The 25240-nt window shown below is 34.5% G+C and overlaps 1 protein-coding gene and 1 non-coding gene across 2 annotated transcripts; one reads left to right on the top strand and one right to left on the bottom strand.

Annotated features, from left to right (window-relative positions):
- Positions 1 to 22648: 22648 nt before the first annotated feature.
- On the bottom strand, positions 22649 to 23818 carry LOC114180442. The gene has a single exon (XM_028066760.1). The coding sequence runs from the start codon at positions 23816 to 23818 to the stop codon at positions 22649 to 22651; it is 1170 nt and encodes a 389-aa protein (XP_027922561.1).
- Positions 23490 to 23594, top strand: LOC114182803. Its single transcript, XR_003604239.1, has one exon. It is a non-coding gene; the product is annotated as a small nucleolar RNA R71 (small nucleolar RNA).
- Positions 23819 to 25240: the final 1422 nt, after the last annotated feature.

The raw sequence follows: 25240 nt of genomic DNA, 5'->3' as shown, positions 1-25240 counted from the left end.
CAAACATCAACCAGCCAATATCCAATATTTGAATTCACTCATTGAAATCATAAAGATCCACAATTTCTATAAATAAGAGACAGGGGGCAATAGAAACTCAATGTTCGTCATCTGAAGAAGCAGAAAATACCTGCAGTCTAGCACAGCGAGAGCAATCTAATATAGCATGAACAAACGCAGACATCTGACATGTTAGAATTTATGATGAAACAGCCCAGAAATGTGATTTTGACGAAACAAACGTTGAACTTTAAGTTTGAAAGAGTAAAATATATGTAGATGAGTATAAAAAGTTCATTAATTTTCATAATAATAACTTACAAATTATAACCAACAATGATTTCCAATTAGTTGATAATAAAAAAATTCAAAGAAGAAACTTTGTATAGGGCTGAAAATTTCATATTAAGTTTCATAACAAAAACAAGTTTTCAAACAAACCTTCTGCACTTACCAATCGACATTTAACAAATTTGCAAAAGCTAACCCATATTCCACGGTTTAGGGTTCTCAACCGACCTTTCCTGTTCTAAAATCTCTCTCATGGATCTCGAAACAGAGGTAAAGTGAAGATTGCAGAATCCATAGGAAGACAAACATTGAATACGAAACATTAAATATAGAAAAATAATAATAATAAAAGAGAAGAAAATAAAGCTGCTTATACTTTGAAAAATAAAAAACATGGATTCCACGGTTGGTTGAAAATTAGGTTGCGAGATGCTTCATGGCGAATCAGATCGCCATTTTTTTTGTGACTGAAATCGAGAGAAAGCGATAGTTCATGTTAAATTTTGTCGTTTATTTATTCACTTTATTTTATACTTATTATTTTAATATTTTAATAATATGTATAAGAAAAGAAATTACTGGTTTTACTGCATAAATAAGCGAAAATGAAATTCCTTATTATCTCAATTTTTTTATTTTTCAAAATTTAAAAATATTAGATATACGAAATATTGTGGTTCATTTCACTGAACCTTAACTTTGTCACTTAACCTGAAATCGGAGTTCAGTCGAAGAAGACGAAGTTCGGTTGACGTTGGCGAGTGAAATCCGGTGAGAAATTTGTCGTTGTGTAGAGGAAATGTTTAAATTGAAAAAGTGTAGGAGACGGACACGACAAAAAAAAAGAATATATATATATATATATAACAATTACAGTTCATAGTCTAAAAAATTAAAGATTAATATTTATATAAAAAATAATCTACCAGTTATATTTCATGATCTAATAGAAATCAAGATAAACAATTATAAAAGAAATAAAGTCTAGCAAAAGAAAAACAAAAATACGTATGTAAATTATGATGTTTAGCTCTTATATTTGTTCATCTGCATTGAAAAATTCTTTTTCTAATTCTGGTTCATCAAAAAATAGACTAGCAATATGAAGAATTTCACTATTTTTTAATGAAAAGTCATCTCCTCCGATATTCTACAATTTAGTTTTCTTTTCTTTATACTTTGATTATGTATAATTGATTAATATTTTTATCAAATAAATACATTCCTCATCACAAATTCAGACAAAACATGGAAGAACAACTCATTTAGATTGTATAAATGAAAACACATACAAGTTTGGTTGAATAGGAGTATTGTGGCATTCTGCTTCAAATATTGGATATTCATCATCACCACATTTCAACAGCATACCAAAAAGCAATCCCATATTATAAGCATACAATCAATCATGAAATCAATAAAATAAATGTTTATGACAAGAAATACAATACGTGTATTAATAAAACTGGAAAACATATTACAATAAAAGATAACTAGGATGTAGACTTTTAAAAGTCTTGACTCATGTCATCATCTTCATCATATTTATCAAACTTATGTTCTAAATTAGAAATCCTAGAATCTAGTCCTCTAATTAATCCAGTGACTTCTTCATGTCTGTGAGTGGAGAGAAGAAAGAATTCTTCAAGTCTCTGGTTGAGGTTTAAAATGCGATCCTCTAAAGAAGAGGATGAGCAAGGAATACAGGAGACGATATTGAGGCAATCTCTTGGCTTTGAGCATGGTGTCAAGAATGATGCTTGGCCAATAGATAGGAATGTGGTTGAGCATGGCATAGATGATCATAAGATCTGCTTCACTGCACTGTGCGTGGTTTGTACCCCGTGGACATAAAATCCAAACAATGAGATAGTGAAGTAGACGCTCATCAATTTTGAGAGGTCCGGCTAGCAGTTGACGGCCTATTTCTTGATCCTGGCGTCGTATAAAGGATCTATAAGCGAATATGCGGTTGAACCTTCAATGCCAACAGTGAGAATTGGAGATGTGCCATCATGAATAGGAAATTGTGCAACATTTTCCCAAATATCATCATCCAAAATAATTTCAACACCTTTCACCTTTGTAAAACCCACTCCATCTCTGAATTTGTAATTGAAATAGAACGATCGTACCAAATCGGGGTAGTAGGTGCCATGCATCTCTGTGAAGATTTTGACCCCTTGTTCAGCAAGAAAATTTGGAATTGTGAAATGACGATTAACAAACCATTGAGACTGGATGAATTTCGGAGTGATGAGGGGTTTGTCTTTCCACAATGTGATGAATTCAGATCTTCTTTCTTCATCGGAAATTCATCCTTCAATGGAAGCAGTCCTAGGTGTCGTTGAGGGTTGAGAGGCACGAGATGCAATCCTTCTGCGGGTAGGAATCTTTCTGCGAGAGGGTTCAGCCATGGTTGAGGTAAAGGAGAGGAAGGTTCTTGAGAGTTTTTGAGAAAATGAGAAAATGAAAGGTTCTTGAGTGTTCATGAAGAGAAAAGAATTTTCTGGTGACAAAAATGGCTAATATTTATAGAGAAGAGTCTCCAACGGCCATGTACACGCGATTTGATGCAAATCTAGTCGTTGCAACGGCTAGTTTTTGAATTTATTTGGTCCAACAACGTGTAATAATCGATTATCCTAAGGTGATAATCGATTATTGGTTCATGAACTAGGCAAAATATGAAGTCTGACGAGCTGATAATCGATTATCCTAAGTGATAATCGATTATTCCAGTGAGTTTTTGATTTTTTGGCTTAGAATTAAGGATAATCGATTATTGCCCCAAATAATCGATTATTTAGAGAATGTTTTTAAATTTTAAGGCTGAGAATTTAAGGATAATCGATTATTGCCCCAAATAATCAATTATTCCAGAATGTTTTGGGATTTTTTAAGAGTGTCTGATAATCGATTATTTACACTTATAATCGATTATTTACGCTATTTTTCGGATTTTTTTAAGGAAATTGAGTTTTTGGCAACTTAAGAGATCTCTAATATGTCTAAGTCTCTTCTTAGTTCATAAAATTTGTCTTTAGCTAAAGGTTTGGTAAAGATATCAGCTAATTGGTGCTTTGTATCTTCGTATTCTATCTCGCAATTCCCTTTATTAATGTGATCTCTTAGGAAATGATGCCTTATTTCAATGTGCTTTGTCCTAGAGTGCATTATGGGATTTTTGGTTAAATTAATAGCACTGGTATTATCACATTTCAGAGGTATGTGATTTAGAAAGATATTATAGTCTTCTAGTTGTTGTTTCATCCAAAGAATTTGAGCACAACAGTTTCCAGCTACTATGTATTCAGCCTCTGTAGTTGACAAAGCCACACAAACTTGTTTCTTCGAGTGCCAAGAGACTAATGAACTACCTAAGAGGTGACAAGTACCACTGGTACTTTTTCTATCTATTTTACAACCACCATAATCAGCATCTGAATAACCTATCAAATTAGGAGATGCCCCTGAAGGATACCAAAGTCCAAAATATGCAGTTCCTTTTAAGTATTTTAAAATTCTTTTTACTGCAGTAAGATGTGATTCTTTTGGATGGGCTTGAAAACGAGCACACACACATAAAGATTGCATAATGTCAGGCCTACTTGCAGTAAGATACAACAAAGAACCTATCATGCCTCTAAACATAGTTTGATTTACCTCTATTCCTGATTCATCTTTGTCTAAGTAGCAGGAGGTTCCCATAGGAGTACTTGCTTCCTTAGCAGTATCCATTCCAAATTTCTTAAGTACTTCTTTACAGTACTTAGATTGAGAAATGAAAGTTCCATTTTCCATTTGCTTAATTTGAAGACCCAAAAAGAATGTCAATTCTCCCATCATTGACATTTCAAATTCTCCTTGCATTATGCTTGCAAAGCCTTTACATAGTGAACTATCAGTAGACCCAAATATTATGTCATCTACATAAATCTGAACTAGCAAAATATGCTCATTTACTCTTTTAATAAACAGAGTTAAATCAATTTTACCTCTTTCAAAATTATTTTCTAACAAAAATGTACTTAATCTTTCATACCAAGATCTAGGTGCTTGTTTTAATCCATACAATGCTTTCTTTAATTTATAAATGTGATTAGGAAACTTATAGTCTTCAAATCCAGGTGGTTGTTCAACATACACATTTTCTTTTATAAATCCATTTAGGAAAGCACTTTTGACATCCATCTGATATAGTTTAAATTTCATGAGAGAAGCATAGGCAAGAAGTAAACGTATAACTTCTAACTTGGCAACTGGAGCATAAGTCTCATCATAGTCTATACCTTCTTCTTGTCTGTACCCCTTTGCTACAAGTTTGGCTTTGTTTTTAGTGATGTTTCCATCTTCATCCAGCTTGTTTATGAACACCCATTTTGTTCCTATGACTTGGTGTGAATCATCCTTAGGAATGAGTTCCCAAACTCTATTCCTTTCAAATTGATTCAGCTCTTCTTGCATTGCTATACCCCATTGATCATCTTGAAGAGCTTCTTCTACATTTTTGGGTTCTATCTGTGAAACAAAAGCAATAGTCATACAGAAATTTGACATATTTCTAGTAATTACTCCCTTTGATATATCTCCAATGACATTTTCTAGAGACAATCCTCTAGGTGATTTCCAGCTTTTGGCAAGATCTTCAGGTTCAGTCAGTGGATTTTCATTTAGATACATCTCATCAAGGGCTTCTTTGAAATATTCTTCATCACCTGCATTTGTTTTACTTGACTCAAGAGGGTTCTCCTCAAGGTCCACAATTTCATCAAAAACAACATGCACAGATTCTTCCACATTCAAGGTTCTTCTATTGAAAATTCTATAGGCTTTACTAGTTAATGAATATCCTAAGAAAATAGCTTCATCGGCTTTAGAATCAAATTTACCCAAATTTTCTTTTCCGTTATTTAGAACAAAGCATTTGCATCCAAATATTTTTAAATGTGCTACGTTAGGTTTTCTTCCTTTAAACAATTCATAGGGGGTAATTTTTAAAATTGGTCTAATGAGCATTCTATTTAATACATAACAAGCTGTGCTCACAACATCAGCCCAAAAATATTTAGGCACATCATATTCGTTCAACATTGTGTGAGCTAATTTTTCTAAAGATCTATTTTTCCTTTCTACAACTCCATTTTGTTGAGGAGTTCTAGGTGCAGAAAAATTATGCAAGATTCTGTTTTCTTCACAAAAGTTTTCAAACAATTCATTTTGAAATTCTCCACCATGATCACTTCTCAAAACTTTAATTTTCAAATCTTTTTCATTTTGAACTACTTTTGCAAATTTCTTAAAAGCTTTAAATGCCTCACTTTTTAGTGTGAGAAAGAAGGTCCATGTATATCTTGAGTAATCATCAACAATAACAAGAGCATAATAATTTCCTCCAAAACTTTTTGCCCTTGAAGGACCAAACAAATCCATATGCAAAAGTTCTAAAGGTTTTGATGTAGAAATTACATTCTTTGAATGAAATGAAGATTTTATTTGTTTTCCTTTTTGACATGCATCACATAGTTTATCTTTTTCAAACTTTATTTTTGGCAATCCAATTACTAATTCTTTAGAAATCAGTTTGTTTAATTGTTGCATGTTAATATGAGCAGCTCGTTTATGCTATAACCAAGGATTTTCTTCTTTAACAACCAAACAAGTTATATCACTAGATGATGCAGTATCAAGATCAATCAAGTAAATGTTATTATGTCTCATACCTTTTAAGGTTACTTTTTTGGAGTCCTTTTGATGAATAGTGCAGTAGTCACTCTCAAATATTACTTTGAGTCCTTTATCACATAACTGGCTTATACTGAGAAGATTGTGCTTTAGTCCTTCCACATACAGTACATCCTTGATCTCCAAAGTATTTCCTCCACCTACATCACCTGTTCCAAGTATTTTTCCTTTGTTGTTATCCCATAAGTGACAAATCCTTGTTCCTTTCTTTTAAAGTTCTTAAACTTCTTTTTGTCTCCAGTCATGTGTCTTGAACAACCACTGTCAAGATACCACATTGATCTTCTGGATTTAGAAGTCATCTGCAAAATAAGGAAACAATTCATTTAGGTCCCCAACAACTTGTTTGGGTCCTTAGGGTTAGAATATCTAAGTATGAATAGGCACCCAATGATACTTCCCATTTGGAACACCAAAATATTTAATATTGCATTTGTTTGAAGTATGACCCTTTTTCATGCAATAAAAACATGTAGCAGTACATGCATATGTATTCATAGAATGATATGTTCCTTTTTCTACCCAAATTCTACGAATTCTAATAGAATTGATCTTGTTTGGGTTTTTCTTGATATTAAACTTTTCACAATTTTTATTTTCTAAGGCATCTTCAAGATGTTTTTCCAAAATACATATATCAAACATATAACTTTTACATGAAGCACATTCAACATTTTATTTTTCTTTATTTTCTAAAATTGAAATTTTACTTCTCAAAAGTTCTTCTTCTTCAAGAGATTTTTCAAATTTACTTTGCAAATCTTTAAAATCAGATTTTAACTTTTTATGAGCGGTATCCAATTTACTAGATTTAATGAGTAATTGTTGAAAAGCATCATACAAATCATCAAAGTCATTTTCATGGCAAGTAGAATTTACCTCACTGTCAGAATCATCATGATTAGCCATCAAACATAGATTTGCTTCTTCATTTTCAGAATCGCTAGAATTTGATATGCTTGAGGCATTGTCTTCCCATGCTATGTATGCCTTCTTTTTAAAGAATTTTCTGCCCTTCTTTTGTTCACTTTTCTTTGAATTTGGGCAATTAGCTTTAACGTGTCCAGATTCTCCACATCCGTAGCATTTGAAATTTGAGGATGATCCTTGATTATCCTTCTTGTTGCTTTTGAATTGATTTTTACCTTTGGCCTTCATAAATTTTGTAAACTTCTTAATCATAAGACTAAGATTTTCATCGTCATCCGAATCTTCTTCTTCCTTTTGCTTTTTGCCTTTAATCACTTCAGTTTTAAAGACTATGTTCTTCTTTCTTCCAATATCTTCTTCATCATTTAGTCTGCCCAATTCAAGCTCATCTTCTCTCAACTTTCCAAATAGAGTCGCCATCGTCATTGTCGCAAGATTTTGCGACTCTGTGATGGCTGTCACCTTCGGCTAGCAAGTCCTGTTCAAGGATTTAAGAATTTTTATATTTAATTCATCAGTGTCAAAAGTTTTACCTAGACTTGTGAGATGATTGACGATATGTGTGAATCATTTCTGCACATCGTATATAGTTTCTCCTTGTTGCATCCGAAACATTTCGTATTCTTGGATTAAGGAGTTCTTGCGTGCTCTTTTCACATCGTCTATTCCTTCATGGGTCACACGCAATATTTCCCACATTTCTTTTGCACTGGTGCAGACTGAGATCCTGTAAAACTCATCTAGGGTTAAGGCAGATGAAATTATATTTCTAGCTTTTACATCATACTGTGCACGTCTATTTTCGTCTGCTGTCCATTGCGAGAATGGCTTTGGTTCCTACACATCATTTACAACATTAACAGGAATAAATGGACCATTTACAACAGCATCCCAAATACCTCTATCAACAGATTCCAGAAAAATTTGCATCCCAACTTTCTAGAAGGGATAATTTTCACCAGTAAATAGAGGAAGTCTGTTGATAAACGCACCCTCAGCAAAGGTTTGATTTTGTCCAACCATTTTCGAAAAATTTGAATAACTATCAAAACAAGCTCTGATACCAATTGTTGGTATCGCGCAGCGGAATGTTTTAAGTGTTTGGACAAAAACCAAGAGCGGGATGAATTGGTTTTAAGTAATAAAATTAATACTTTAAAATTTTTCCAAAATTTATCGATTAAATCAAATATTAATTTCTTTTAATCACAATAACAAATAAAATAAAGAGATAGAGAAGAAGATTGAACACAAGTATTTATACTGGTTCGGATCAAAAGACCCTATGTCTAGTTGTTAATCTCTCAAAAACAAGATTAACTAAATCACTAACAAGTAACAGATTTACAATCAGATATTAAAAGAGTAAGGAAAGAAAACACCTCTCTTGAACACACAAGAGATGAACACCTTTCTCTGAATCACACAAAGAACTTTGACCTTAGCTTTCCTAGCAACAACAGCAACACTCAATATCCTAGAACACCTCTCAGGAAAATTTATCGCTCTACCCACACTAGATTTTTCAAAGCTTCTATTGAGAACACTCAGAGACCTCTCTTGCAATCACAGCACTAACACTCTAGCTTCTCAAAAAGGAAAGTGAGAAGTAACTCTGAGGTTTCTTAAATAGGGGTTCCAGAAATTAGGTCAAAAAGCTGAACAGTCGCGCCCAACTGACCAGGATAATCGATTATCACTAGTGATAATCGATTATTCCAGTGTGTTTATGAAAACCAAATTTTTGAGCAGATAATCGATTATCAGAGGTGATAATCGATTATTCCAGTGCTTCCTTGAAAGAGTTGGTTCTGCTTAGGATAATCGATTATTCTAAGTGATAATCGATTATCACTTTGATTTTTTGAGAAATACCATAATTTTCTTGTACAATACTGATTCTAACTAATCTAATTACATTTTACAAGATAACTTTAAACACAACAACACATGGTCTTCATATTGACTTCCAGATGGCTTTTAGGCTTCTTTTATCATCATCAAAATCTTGCTTCAGCATTTAGACTTGTATTGCTTTTGCCAACAGCTAAGGCGAATTCCCCTTCGCTTAGGCGAGAGTTCGATAACACGGACATAAACAAATACGCCAACTCGCTTAGGCGAGCTCACCTCGCCTGAGCGAGATAGACCCTCGCTCAAAAATAAGATCCACCTGCCTGGGCAACAACTCGGGCAGAAGGTCTGGGCGAGCCTTCGTCAGACTCGCTTAGGCGAGCCCGGCTCGCCTGGGCGAGATTAACAGTTCTCGCCTTGATTCGCCTGCAACAAATGTGTTTTTCCAAACCAACAAATCATGCAAAGAACTCCACGCATCAAAACAGTGATTTATACATACAAACAACAAACAAGCTTAAGAACAATCCACAAATAATATAACTCGAAACCCTAACTTCCCGTACCTGGAAAAGGGCTAAGAGCAGGGTGCGTCTTCAACAGTGGAACGCGAAACTCCAAAGGCAGATTACTGAGCTGCGGGACAGATGCGGAAGAGTATATGTAAGCCTACGACGAACCCCTACTGGAAGTACAAACATAAAAGCGGAAGGAAAACAAGACCTGGGGTGTAGAGCACTTACATGAGGCTAGGAAACGTAACTGAGCTCACTGGTTCAAGGTTAGGAGTAAACCCTAGCAGAGGAAAAACAACAGCCGCTCTAAGGATTGTGAAAGTTCTATTACCAAAATGAGCACAAGGTTAGGGTTGGTAGGTTAGGTCTGACCCTTCCTCTTTGGGCCAACCTAGGCCCATAAGATTGGGGCAACCCTTAAAATAAAAGGGACAGAATGAAACGGGCCTTACACTCACTAACACTTTCTCTGTCACCATTTACTTAAATGCTGGTGACCTTCATTCCCAAAATTGTTTACAAAAATTTAGGGTCTCACATCAACAATTTGAGAATTTCAATTACTTACCAATCTTATGCTCTTCTCAAAACTAGAATCGCATGTCATTCAAACGCCTTAGGGCTTTTCGAGTAGACGACACCTTACTTTATCTCTTTTCTTCTTCTTCAGCTTTAGTGACCTTCAATACTAGTTGGGAACAAAGAAATCAGCCACAAAGAAAAAAGTTTATATTAGTAGGAACTTGAGGAAATTAAAAATAATGAAAATCAAATAATTGAAATGAAATACATTATCCCATTATAAATATTTATCGGTCTTAATTAATCACTAAAATTTTTATTTAACCCACATTGCTACAATGGTTCATAACTCGATAAAATCAAATCTTTCAATTCTTATCAAAACTTTAATCGTTGAGATGAAAAACTGGGTTGGTTATGTCATCACTACTAAGGTCGGCATCCTTCTTACCACTTCATCCAATTGTGTAATAATTTAAAAAGTAGACTCTCCCTTTTGTGTAAATTAAAAAGTAAATTGAGCTGTTTATGTAAATCGACCAACCTTAGACATAAGTTTAATTAATAAACTAGCTTTTTGAATTTAGTTTTGTGTTGGGTATAGAGACGCTAATAATATTATTAGTTATTTAAAATTATAAAAGTATTTTACAATTTTATTAATAAAATTAAATTTTATTCATTTTTATTATTTATTGATTTGCATTGGTTTTTAGTAGGCTTAGCCTTTTTTATATAGTTTACATTTGCTTTTGAATCTCGTTATAGTCTAATTAGCTGACAATTAATACAGTCTATTTATGCTTTGTTTTAAGATGACTAATTCATTGTTTTCTTATAGTCATGTTGAGAAGCAATGTTATCACTCTATTTGGATCTCCATGTTACCTGTTATGTTGGATATGTCTTGTATGTAGTGAACATCAAATCAATTAACACAAATGTTGTAATGAAGATGAGTTTAAGATAAAGTAAAGTGTTTAATAGAAAAAGAGAGATAAATATACAAAATGTTATGAAATAAAGCTAATAATAGAGAGAATAATAGAAGGAATAATAGGGAATGAGAGAATAGTGAGCAATTTTTCTATCTATCTTATTACTGATAAGAAGATTCCTATTTATATATACAACGTGTAACCCATAAAAATATAAATGAAATAGTTAATACAAATATTTACATAAAGAGTAATGAATCATATGAGTATCAATCATATCAATCACGAGTAACTGCATCAAATCAGTGAACGACCATTAATTCATAACACCTCTCCCATTGGGTGTTCATTGATAAGAGAATGTGACTCGTTAAAACATTAATAGGAAAAACCCTTTGGGATAAAAACCTAGTGAAGGAAAAAGAGTACAACATTTTGTATTTTTTAATACAATATTGTTCATCACATATTCTATTTTTTTCCCTCGTGTAAACTTACATCATTAAGATGAATAAGTCCAAAGTTGAGAATCATTTATTCAAAAGTTCTTCTTGGCAAAGACTTTATAAATAGACCTGCCAGATTTTTCACATGAATGAATCTTTTGGATATCTATATCATCCTTTCAATTGAATAATATACTATTATCTTCATATATGGTTGTTGATTCCATCATTGTCGAGGATAACCACAAGTTTCTTGAACATGTTGAATCATATACCTTAACCAAACAAATTCATAACTTACCTCATGTAATAATAAAACTTTTGTATGACTAGACAATGTTGCTGCTATAGTTTGTTTCATAGACCGCCATGAAATCATTGTGCTACCACATGTGAAAAAATATCCTGTGTGTGATCAACCATTGTGGCATTGTGAGGATATGATAAATAACATGCATCTACATAACCCATTAGATCTTATTTGAATCATTTGGATAAAATAAGCTCATATTCATAGTACCCTTAAGGTAACAAAATATATGTTTTACTCCAATCCAATGTCTTCTTGTAGGTGAAGAACTATCTCTTGCTCACAAATTTATAGCAAATATTGTATCAAGTCGAGTATAATTAGCAAGATACATTGAGCAAACAATTGTGCTTTGTATCTAACAATTTCATCATTCTTAATTTGATTTTGCGCAAAAATCCATATTACCAACGAGTTTCACACTCTTAGGTGTGCGAACTATAGGTCCAAAAACCTTTCATTTAGCATGCAAATCTAATTAGGTTTTTTTCATATTTTCATTTTGGCCAATTATTTCTTTGTCGACAATCTTCAATGATCATTGGTTATTGATCCTCATTGTCATTAATAACATTCATCGTTATATTATATGTAAAAGTTTCATCAATGTTGACTTTGTTTTGGTTCCATATTATATGATTTATGACATAATTTATTGAGGTCTCATCATTTTCAACAATTTCAGGTACTTGAGGTTCTTTTGGAACCGAATAATTAATTATGTCAAATGAATTTTTTGGGATTTCCACCTTTTCGATTAGGTCATCTTGCATTTTAGCTCCCTTTCTCATTCAAGATTTTTTATCTTTGGAACTAATAGGCCTACTACACTTCAAGTGTGTCTTTGGAACTAACAAGCTTACCACGCTTCAGGCATGTTATGAATTAATATCAATTATTTTCGAAGCATTAGCAATTGGTATTAGTTACCCATTTTTGTCAGAAAAACATAAGGTAATTGATTGACTAATTTTGTAAATGAATTATCCTTTGAACTTCTAGTTCACATTCTTTTGTATGAGAATCAAGATGAGATAATGATAATTCATTCCAACCAATATCTTTTTCCAATTTTTTTCTTTCTTGTTGGAAGAACTTATTCATCAAAGTGATAGTCAAAAGGTTGAATTGTAAATAAGTCTCTTGTTGGTAGTTCAAGGTATTTTGTTATTGAGGGAGAATCATATCTAACATATATTGTCAATCGTCTCAGAGGACCCATCATAGTCCCTTTTGGTGGAGAAATTGGAACATATACACCACACCCGAAAATTCTTACATGAAAATATTTGGTCACTAACTAAAAACAAACTCCATGATAGAGTATTTGTGATAATTGTAATGTCCTAGCTGGAAATTACTTTAATAAAATAAATAATATATAAATAGAACTCAATAGTCATAAAATACTCTTCCCAAAATATGGGAATCTTTAAAATTCGTTCGACACGTGTCAATTCAAATGAACATATCCACGAATTTTATTACAAGTTCTACAAACCAACTGAAGGCAAATCAAATAACTATAAATAGTTCATAATAAAACTCCCAGGATAACACTTTCTTTGTCTCTATGTGTCCCCAACATCACCCGGAACATCATCTCCTCCCGTGTGACAATGCTTCCACAAACCTACTCGCTCGTGGTTCAACTATACGAACCTCCCTGCTCGTAGTCCAATTCTACGGACCTCCCCGCCCGTAGTCCAACACGTGTGATCCATCCAACTAAGAACCTCCCCGCTCACAACAACTCTCAAGTGTGAGCACGAAACATATGAACTTCCCAACTTGTATTCTCGCATGAGAGTATCATTAATATGAACCTCCCCACTCATATTAAACACGCATTCCAACACCAATCATGAACCTACCCGCTCGTGATACGGTCAACCATATCCTAGACCAGACCTAACACAACAAGCCATGCAAAATGCATCATAAACGCACCAGGCGAAATGGTAGTGCAAACCGCTTGGCGGTTCAATAACACTGTCGGGCGCCACGACACACAAGGCTTCCCTATTTCTTGCTATCGCTTGATGGTTCACTCTACACCACCAGGCGCTACACCAGTAATGTGACACTACTGGTTTTAGGTACCCTAATTCAGTTCCTAGCATCCAACAATTCAATTCTCAAACATCCAAAAACCAAAATACCCATTCATATACTTCATATACTCAAATTTACAATATCACAGCTCATATGCATCATTCAAGTATAAGCACACATCTATCCCTTTGTAAATTCATATAAAACCATTAAAACAAAGTGTTATACCCAACACAATCATGGACAACCAAACAATATACAAACTAGGAAGAACACATAACCATTGCCCCAACATATCGCACGGGCAATAAAATAGTAATAATGATAATAATAAGAATAATAACAACAACAATAATAATGATGATGATAATAATAATAATAATAATAAAATGAAACTATAAAAATAATAATAATAATAAAATAAAATGAAACAATAATAATAAAATAAAAATACTAATAAGATAAAACAATAAGAATAATAAAATAATAATAATAATAAAATAAAGCAATAATAATAATAATAAAATCATAAATAAAATAAAACAATGATACTAATAACAATAATAATAAAATATAATAATAATCATAATAAATAAAATAAAATAAAATAATAACAATAATAATAATAATAATAATAAATGTGTCGTATTTAGAAGAAAATTTCTAAATATCATGCAATGCTAAAACGAAGAATCATAATAATCACTATAGGGATAAAGTCATAAAGAGAACGTAATACAATGGAAACCACAAGCACACACATACTCTCTTTAAAATAACATACAACAAACATCAAGAGGTTAAACGATAAAAGAATTTGGTTTAGGAGAAAGCTTCCATGCATCAATATATAATGCAATTGCATATAATATCATTAAAACAGGAAATGACGCGAGAATGGTGACTCTAGCTTTAGCTTGAGCGAGATTGTTTTGGTTTGAGCGACCTTGACATAATTCCTTCCCTATTTTCTCTATTTCCTTCTTTCTCCTTTGCTCGTCTTAAGTTCTTTCCTCTTTCTATTCTACTTTACCTGAAATTTACACAAAACAGGGATCAAGTGACTTCTTTTTAACAAAAACTTAGAAACATGTGACTAAAGCTCATTTTACTAAACACAAGTTTTAAGAATCTTTACTGAATTTTGACACTTAAATGAACACAAGTTAAAAGCATAAGTCGTAGACTTTTCTATGAATCTTTACTGAATTTTGACATTTATCAACTCCCCCCAACCTAGCATCTTGCTTGTCCTCAAGCAAAGTAAAAAGATGTACTAGTCATTCAAAACTAAAACTCTCAAATTGGTTATTGAGAAATCATTTTCACAGTTCCTTACCAGACAACTTTTGCATTCCAAACCACATATTCAAAATCAGAAGCAAATGGTGAATCCAATTATTAAACAACAGTATGATAAGAGTGTAGCCAATTTTTCAGGAAAACTAATTGTAATAACAAATGATTCTAACTAAGGAAATTCTCTCTTAAATGTCACAGGCATGTGTTTTCTCTCATTTTCCACAGAATTTGAACAAATCAAAATTGCTAGTTATTTTCAATCCAACCACAAACACACAATTAGCATGGATCTTAAGGTATTTTCAAGGTTGTAATGAGGCTAGGCTTTCAAGAATAATGGTTTTTCAAGATCACAAAAGCACAACTTAGAAAAGAGAGCATAGCTACAATTCAAGCCCAATTTCATTTTCACTCTCAATTCCTCGCAATTAAGACCTCAATACTCCAAGTTTCTTTTTCATTCATAATTCACTCTCATCTCTTTTTATTCTTTTCTTTTCTTTCCTTTTTTTCGTAAATATATATATTCCTACACAATACTAAAGAGTGAATTATGATACTCAGCCCTTCTCTTCCTTGACTGCAATTCCACCAACCAATTACCCTTATAGTTGAATAAAATGCACATATGCTCTCTATCCCTAAGTGTGCAAAGGGAAAGGATAGTAATAAAAGTTAAGGTTAAGGTGCATAATACAAACAATTAGGCTCAAATGGGCTATCAACAAATGATGATTATTTACAGGTTGGCTATTTGGCACTGAGTTATAAATTCAACAAAATTGCCTTAATACTTTCCATGCTTCAAATGTGATGTTATCAAATGAAAACTCAAGCAATATCGACTTGTCAACAAACAATAGAAACACTCAAACTATTATGGATTCACACACTTACTGGGCTTTCTGTTTTATTTCCTTGGTCTATCACTTGTTGTTACAACTGATTGTCTTGACTAATTATCCAGCACTAATATCCTAATCCTGTTTAATTATGAACTCAACCAAAACTTTCCTCTTTATCCTTTGTGTTTAGTTCACTCAATTGTCTTAGAATCAGGATACTTACTGATATCAGATTTCTCTTTAACCAATTCCTTCAAGAAAGATTTTCAAAATGATTCCCAAAAAATTTTAGTTGTCTCTAAGTATTATGCACAAAATACTAAGCCAAAAAGTAAAGTTAAATAGTTAATTAACTAAATAATATAACATTCTAGCCAAAACAACTAAAGCAAAATAGTACTAATTACATAAATACTGCAAAATACAAAAAGAAAAAGAATAATGAAACCGTATTTATAGAGTTCTGAAGGGTGGAATGGTGTTGTGAATCAATCTCCTCCAATCTCTCTATCAAAATCAATCTCCTCCTCAATGTCCACTCCATTTGTCTCAGCAGCAAAGTCATCTTTGTCCGCAGCTCTTGATGGTCCCTCACCTGCAGCAGGTCCACTTCCCCCTGGGAAAGTAAGACTGTCCCCAGGCCACTATAGATAAGCCAAGAAGAGTCATGCCTGGGTATGGTCCGCGGACATTGTGATAGAGGTACTCCTGAAGGTGGAGTTGTCCTCTATGAATGAAAGCATTTTGCTGCTGGGTGTGCTCCATCTACAACCTCAGATATTTCATCTGCTCAAGCAATTCATTGTTCATGTTAAGTTGAGGTTGTTGTGTGGGCCCTGTTTGTTGTTCTTCCATTACTGGTTGTTTTCAGCTTGTTGGTCCAACTGTGGCATTTCTGGTTGCTCCAATCCTTCTGGGTGGGTACAAAAGTGTTCAATGAATTTCTTGGTGATGTGGGGTTGTATCTTTTCGGTTAATTCCACCTCCACCCCTTGATCTTGGCACAGAGCTGTGATTAAAGCCGAAAAACCCAAGGCACCTTTTGCCTTTTCAGTGTTTTTGTTGACCTCATATCTCACAAATTTGTGGATTTCTTCAGAAATAATGGTGGCCACATCAACAGTAAGATCCTCCCTTATTATGCAATAAAGGAGATGACATCTAGGCACATTCAAGTCTAACACATGGCTGATGGGCACTATGTTTGCAAGTAAGATTGTGGTCCAGACTTGGGCTAAGGTTTTCATATCCCCTCTTAGAATTCTGAGAGGATTTCTAGTGGGCCCGACTTGATAGGATCGATTGGGAGTGCATATATTGCGTGATACTTCATTTTCATCATAAGGTTCCTGACTCCTCCTTTTTCTTGTAAAATCACAGCGTTCCCAGGTTCTAGTGGTAGTGGATTACCAAGGAATTCACTGATGGCTGCTCGATCATAATGACCCACCTACCTCTAACTTTAGATCGTTTTTCTCTAGGACTATCCTCATAATAGGAATTTGCATAAAACTGTTTGACAATCTCTGGATTAGACATAGGAAGAGGGTCAGCTAGTTTCATCCAGTTCCTCCTGATAAGACCATTCAAGAATGGATCATATTCGTCCAGGAGTAGTACCACCTTTCTTTCTTTGATAAAGACCCAGTGCTTTATCTTCTCATATCGTTCTTGTCTTTGGGGGTCTCTAAACAAATTGCTATTTGGCCTTTCAGGAGAGCGACTTCTTATGGATCTTATCTTCTTCCCTCTAGGTTCAGTGGGGGGAAGTCGAAATGTTGTCTTTGTTCTAGCCATTGACCTGCAAAGATAAAAATTAACCCATCAAAATCTTGCCAAGTTAGTTAATTACAATGTAATAGCAGTTTCCAGAATCCATTCACTAGCCAACCAAGAACAATCAAGAAAAAATTCAGCATGACATTTCATCAAACAGATTGGGTGCACTTTCAAACTGTGAAAAGTTTTGAATCAATTCATCCATAGGCAACCCACATTATTCAGTTCCAACGTCAATTCACACTAAAAACCACAATGTAAACACAAAACGCAGCAAACAGAGCATGGGTACTATCCTAGGGTTTGTAGTGTACAAAACCATTATTGTGATTGGTGAAATTGAAGAGAATGAGGAAGAAGAACTTACCTTGAAGAGAAATTAACAAAGGGAAGACGAAATTTGTGAACTAAATTGCAGAGAAATGAGTGAGTGAAGGTGTGCCCAAAGAGTGGGAAAGGTAGAACGTGAGCAAGAGTTGTGAGCGAGAGTTTGGGGGAAAGAAAACTGAGTGAGTTATGCCCCTGTCCCTCTCTCAACGTGATTTCTCGCTCAAGCGACAAAGTCTCGCTTAAGCGAGATGAGCGTGGCAGAAACATTAAAAAGTCTTGCGCAGGCGAGACTGCGTTGCCTAAAACTGTCTTGGTACAAGGCATTCTTGCCCAAGCGAGCCATGTCTTGCTTAAGCGAGATTACCATAGAAAATTTTTGGTTTGGTTTTCTGCATATCTCGCCCAAGCGAGAAAGTTGATTTTTAGGCGAAAATTTGGCAGTTTTACAGAGCACAAATTTTTGCCACTTTTCACAATTGAAATCAACTTGTACTCACTCAACCCATGATCAGTCTAGTGTAATTAAACTAGAAACACACATCAAACCATTCTTTAACTCATTCTTTATCATTCCAAAAGGTTTCACATCAACAAACTCAAAATCAAGCTTTTAAACTCAAATTTCACAATTTGGGCAAAACAAGGCAATTTTTAGCATTCAATGAACTCAATTCCCATGCTTAAAACACCAGTTTTGTTTGAAAACACCAAAAGTGCATGGTTTGCCTTATTGAGATAATTGGATGCTAAAAATTCACCTTTTTACACACAAACATATAACTATAAACACAAACACATAATTACATACACAAACACATTTAATCACACAAGAGGAAATTGAAGTGCAAAAACATAATTAAAACAATGGGTTACCTCCCAAGAAGCGCTTGTTTAACGTCACGAGCCTAATGCCTGTTTCATTAAGGTTCGTCCAATTGAATGATTGTGGCGAGCCTATCATCTCACCACCAAAGTAGGGCTTCAACCTTTGCCCATTTACAACCCAACTTCTCTTTGATTCAGGATCCTCTAACTCAATGGCTCCATAGGGTTTCACATGTTTGACAAGAAACGGTCCTGACCACTTTGATTTGAGCTTTCTAGGGAATAACCTCAACCTGGAATTGAATAGTAGCACAAATTGGCTTGGATAAAATTCTCTTTTGAGAATTTTATTGTCATGATAAGCTTTCATCCTTTCCTTGTAGAGCTTAAAGGACTCATAAGCGCTGAGTCTCATTTCCTCCAATTCTTGCAGCTGTAATTTTCTTTTTTCTCCTGCTGCCTTTGGATCAAAATTCAAGAATTTCAAGGTCCAAAATGCCTTGTGTTCCAATTCGACCAGTGTGACATGACTTGCCATATCCCAGCTGGAATAGGGATAAACCTGTGGGATACTTATAAGTAGTTCTATAGGCCCAAAGTGCATCATCCAACTTCATTGACCAATCTTTTCTTGAAGATGCCACTATTTTCTCTAGAATATGCTTGATTTCCCTATTTGACACCTCCGCTTGTCCATTGGTCTGTGGATGATAAGGTGATGCAATTTTATGCTGCACTCCATAATGTTCCAAACATTTCTGAAGTTGAGCATTGCAAAAGTGTGAACCACCATCATTAATCAACACTCTTGGAGTACCAAACCTGCCAAAGATGTTCCGCTTGAGGAATTTGATTACGGTTTTGGCATCAGCCTTAGAAGCTGTCACTGCTTCAACCCACTTTGTCACATATCAACTGGCACCAAAATGTATTCATTTGAGAAAGAAGATTGAAATGGTCCCACAAAATCAATTCCCCAACAATCAAAGGCTTTTACCTCTAAAATGATAATCAGTGTCATTTCATGTCTTTTTGAGATTCCCCCTATTCTTTGACAGTTATTGTACTGTTGCACATATTTGTGTGCGTCTTTAAATAAGGTGGGCCAGTAAAAACCAGATTGGAGGACTTTTGCAGCTGTCCTCTCTCCATTAAAATTTCCTTCATAAGGGGAACTATGACAATGCCACAAAATACACTTTGCTTCTTCATTGGATACACACCTTCTTAACAGTTGACCAGCTCCAATTTTGAATAAATGAGGATCATCCCACACATATTGGTGTGCATCTGTCAAGAATTTCTTCTTCTGGTGCCAATTAAAATCTTCAAGTATGACCCCTGCAGCTTTGATTGAGAGTTGGTCACCTTAGTATTGACTAATCTAGATAAATGATCAGCTACAAAGTTTTCACTTCTCTTTTTGTCCTTGATCACCAAATCAAATTCCTGTAGCAATAAAATCCATCTAATGAGTCTTAGCTTTGAATCAGATTTGGTTAACAGATACTTAATTGCAGCATGATCAGTATATACAGTGACAGATGAACCAATCAAATATGCTCTAAATTTTTCCAATGCATAAACTATAGCTAGCAATTCCTTTTCAGTTGTTGCATAATTAATTTGAGCTTCATTAAGGACTTTGCTAGCATAGTGTATAGCATGGAAAACCTTGGATTTTCTCTGTCCTATAACTGCTCCTATGGCATAGTCACTTGCATCACACATTAACTCAAAACCTAAATTCCAATCAGGAGCAATTATCACCGGAGATGAAATTAATTTTTGTTTTAACAATTCAAAAGCATGCAAACATTCAACATCAAAATTGAAAGGTGTATCCTTGTTTAGCAGATTGTTGAGTGGTTTGGCAATTCTGGAGATATCTTTGATGAATCTTCTGTAGAAACCAGCATGGCCTAGAAAACTCCTGATACCCTTCACATTTTTGGGTGGTGGCAGCTTTTCAATGATCTCCACTTTAGCTTTAATAACTTCAATACCTTTAGCAAAGATTTTATGGCCCATCACCACACCTTTAGTTACCATAAAATGGCATTTTTCCCAGTTCAAGACCAGATTGGTATCAACACACCGCTTCAGTACGTTTTTTAAGTTTTCCAGGCATTGATCAAATGAAGCACCAAATACAGAGAAGTCATCCATAAAGACTTCTATGCATTTTTCCACCAAGTCAGAGAAAATTGCAAGCATGCGTCGTATAACATCCCGGTCGCGGGTCTTACACATTGTTGAAAGGTTGATAGTATATTACACAATCCAAACGACATTTTCTTGTAAGCAAACACACCAAAGGGACAAGTAAAAGCAGTTTTTTCTTGGTCTTCTGAATCTACTACAATTTGATTATAACCAGAATATCCATCCAATAAACAATAGAAAGCTTGCCCTACTAACTTTTCTAGCATTTGATCCATGAAAGATAAAGGAAAATTATCTTTTCTAGTGGCTTGATTTAATTTTCTATAATCTATACACATTCTCCAACCTGTGACTGTTCTAGTAGGAATTAATTCACTTTTGTCATTACAAACAACAGTCATACCTCCCTTTTTTAGAACTACCTCTGGGCTAACCCAGGCATTGTCGAAGATTGGATAGATCATATCTGCATCAAGTAATTTCATCATTTCTTTCTTGACCACCTCTTTCATGGTTGGATTCAATTATCGTTGAGGCTGTGCTACGGGCTTGTAATCTTGTTCCATGTGAATTTTGTGCATACAGTAGGATGGACTAATTCCTTTGAGATCAGATAAAGTCCAACCTATTGCACCCTTATTGGCTTTGAGAACTGAAATCAGTTTTTCTTCTTCCGAAGTCGTTAAAGCATTGCTGATCACCACTGGTTTATTACCTCCATCTGTAAGAAAAACATATTTTAAATGGGGAGGTAATACCTTTAGCTCCAACTTCTGACTTTCAGTTTTATTTTCTTGCTGTAATTTCTCAATTTGTATTTCATTTGATGCAATTTCTTTTGTTGAATTCAGATGTGTCAAGTATTCATCAACTTTCTTTTCTTCATCATCCTCCATATCATCACAAGCACCAATTAAAGCATTTTTCAATGGGCTTGCCTTTGTCAATTGCTTCCTGGCTGACAGAAAAATTTCATCCATCACATCCATCTTGAAGCATTGTTGTTTGTCCTTTGGGTGCTGCATTGCTTCAAACACATTAAAATTGACTTCATCATCTTGCACCCTGACTTTTAGTTTGCCATCATCAACGTCAATAATGACCTTGGTCGTCTTCATAAAAGGTCTTCCTAGTATTAGAGGAACTTCAGTGTCTTCCTCAATATCCATTACTACAAAATCAACTGGGAACATGAATTTCTCAACCTTAACCAAGACATCCTCTGCCACACTATAGGGATACTTCATAGATCTGTCAGCTAGTTGTAATGTCATCCGTGTAGGCCTTACTTCCAAATCTCCTATTATCCGTAACATAGACAAAGACATCAAATTTATATTGGCACCCAAATCAAGCAATGCTTTTCCCACTGACAATGTTCCAATTGTAACTAGAATTGTGAAGCTCCCAGGGTCCTTAGATTTCTGAGATAATGATTTTTGAATTATAGCACTGCACCCTACTTCAAGCTCCACTGTCTCTTCAGAAAATCTTCTCTTTTCTGTTAGGAGCTCTTTCATAAATTTTACATATGTCGACATTTGCTCCACAGCCTCTACAAAAGGAATATTAATTTGCAGTCGCTTGAAAATGTTCATAAATCTTGCAAACTGCCTTTCCTTGTTTTTTTGGAAGGATTTTGAGGGTATGGTAGGCTCTTCAACTGTGGTACCTGTTTCTCACCCTTCTCCCTCTTTTTCTCTTCACTTTTATTCTTTTCTTCTTTTTCCTCTCTTTCATTTACAAACTCACTTTTATTTTGTTCTCCCTCAGACTTATTTTTTTCTTTGTCTCTCTATTTTTCCTCCAAAACTTGCTCCTCTACACCTAGTTTGTCTCCAATCCCTCTTCCCACAATTTTACCACTTCTAGTGGTAATTGATTTACAATGCTCCTTGGGATTAGTCTGTGTGTTGGCTGAAAATTGACCTGCCTGCTGATCTGATAACTGTTTTACCAACTGTCTAACTTGTGTTTCAAGGTTCCTGATTAAAGCTTCTGTATTTTTTTTATAAGTCAAAGAAGCTTGCATAAACTTTTCTAGAGTATCCTCCGGTTTAGTTGTTCTATCATGCACATAAAGATAATGTTGTTGTTGTTGATAAAGAGGTTGTCTGTTTGAAGGACCAGCATCTTGCTTCCATCCAAAATTGTGATTTTGATTGTTTCTCCACCCCTGTGAAAAGTTATTATTGTTGGAGAAATTTCTTGGTCTTCCTTGGTTACTCACATATTGAACTTCTCTTTGTGAGGTACTTTGATAAGAACAATGACCAGTTGGATGATCGCCTCCACAAAAGTCACATCTCATGGGTTGTTGACTAGGAGAAGATTGCACAACTTGCAACTGCTCTAGTAATTTAAACATCTGCTTCGTTAGTGTTTCAATTTGTTGAGTCAGAATTTTATTCTGAGCTAAGATCGAATCTGTAGTACTATGATCAAACACTCCTTTCCTTTGAACAATTTGCCTATTATGCTGAGCTTGATGATCTATGGATGCTAATGCCTCAATGATTCTTGTTGCTTTCTCCGCATCTACACTCATCATTGTTCCACCTGCTGTTGCATCTAATATCATCTTGGTATCAGGCCTCAAACCGTTACAAAATATGTTCAACTGAGCAATATCTTCAAATCTGTGATTTGGGCATTTCCTCAATAAAGAATTGAGCCGCTCCCAAGCTTCACAGAATGGCTCATCTGGTCCTTGCCTAAAAGTCAAAATATCAGCTTTGGCTTTGATGTAGTGAGATGGTGGAAAGAATCTGTTCAAGAATTTCTCCTCAACATCCTTCGAGTTGTTCAAGCTCTGATTTGAATGTGACTTAAGCCATTCCTTTGCTTTACCTACCAAAGAAAAAGGAAACAAACACATATGCTCAAGATCTCCTTCTGGAAAGCCTATGGTTCCTATCAATTCATAGAATGTAGAGAGATGAGTATATGGATCTTCATTATCCATTCCAGTGAATTGTTGAGAACTAATTAAGCTGAGGAAATGTGGCTTCATCTCTAAAGTTTTGGTGGTGGGTGGTATTGTTATGCTAGAAAAATATCTTGGCCCTTGTTACATAGCATAATCTCCAAGTGTCTTTCTAGTTGGAGCTGGTCTTTGATTCTCCATAATTTCTGATTGAAGTGTGATGGAAGTACTCGAAGATTTTTCCCTTGTCTTTCCTTGCTTCTTTTTTTTTGCCTTTGTTCCTTCTAGCTATCTTTTCTATCTCCGGGTCAAATGTTTATCGATCTTGAGGAACCTGACCTCGTAAAAGCATAAATCAAAACAACTCAAGCAAGGATTACTACAAAGGGAAAATTGAATAAACTATCTAATTAAGAAAATATACACAAAGCTGGATGAGATAACTAAAAATTTCAAAAGAACATTGTTCCCCAACAACGGCGCCAAAAATACTTGTTGATCTCCTGGCAAGCGTACCAAAAATCAACTGTAGTATAATGATTTGAAGTAGGAGTGTCGAACCCACGAGGAACAAATTTAGTGAAAATTAATAATTATCTCAATCAGCAGATGTACAAAGATTTTAATTGATTTGTCATTGACTATTGCATCAAATTAATATAGTAAAAGCGGAAAAGTTTAGAAATATTCAGTAAAAGAAACTAGGATTGAATTTCATCTATCTCCTTTGTCTGTAATCGGGATGAATATAATACATAACATCTGAAAATACAATTATTGATGCAACACTTAAAAATCATTTATACCGATCCCTCGCGAATACAATTAATAAGATTAGTTCCCTGAATATTGATTCCTCACATATTCAGCAAACTATCCAACATTACGGTCGAGTGTTAAAAGCAATTGATATATTGAGATCTATTCCTAGCATCACAGTATATCAAGTATCATTGTTCAAATCAGATTTACAGAAATACTTTCCAGTCATATCTAAAAATCAAAATAAAGACATTTATTGATCAGATAGAATCAAGCATTAAGAACTGAACAATAATACCAATATTGAGTAAATATAGAAATGCGATATATAAATATCACCAGATTACATCCAAGTTCGAGTAGATTACATTCAAAATCCTAAGAACTAAAGAAGAAGAAGAAGAAAATATGAATTGAGCTCTGCTCGTGGTCGCAGCTCTCCAGTAGGTCTGTAGTTCTTCTCCAAAATCCTAGCTGCTTTCACTTTCTGATTCAAGGAGTATTTATACTCCACGAAGGTCTCACTCAAGGTACCTGAGTCTCGCTTGAGCGAGACAGATTACTTCAAGCTAAAGAAAGAGTCTCGCATGGGCGAGAAGTGCTGAAGAAAATATCTCGCTTAGGTGAGCCAAAGTACTTCGAGCTGAAGAAAGGGTCTTGCTTAGGCAAGATTGACAACATTAGATTTTGCTTGGGCGA

The sequence above is a fragment of the Vigna unguiculata genome, chromosome 4, assembly GCF_004118075.2.
Source record: "Vigna unguiculata cultivar IT97K-499-35 chromosome 4, ASM411807v1, whole genome shotgun sequence".
Classification (NCBI taxonomy): Eukaryota; Viridiplantae; Streptophyta; class Magnoliopsida; order Fabales; family Fabaceae; genus Vigna; species Vigna unguiculata.
The sequence above is the reverse complement of the archived record's forward strand: the minus strand, read 5'-3'. Positions and strand labels throughout refer to the sequence as shown.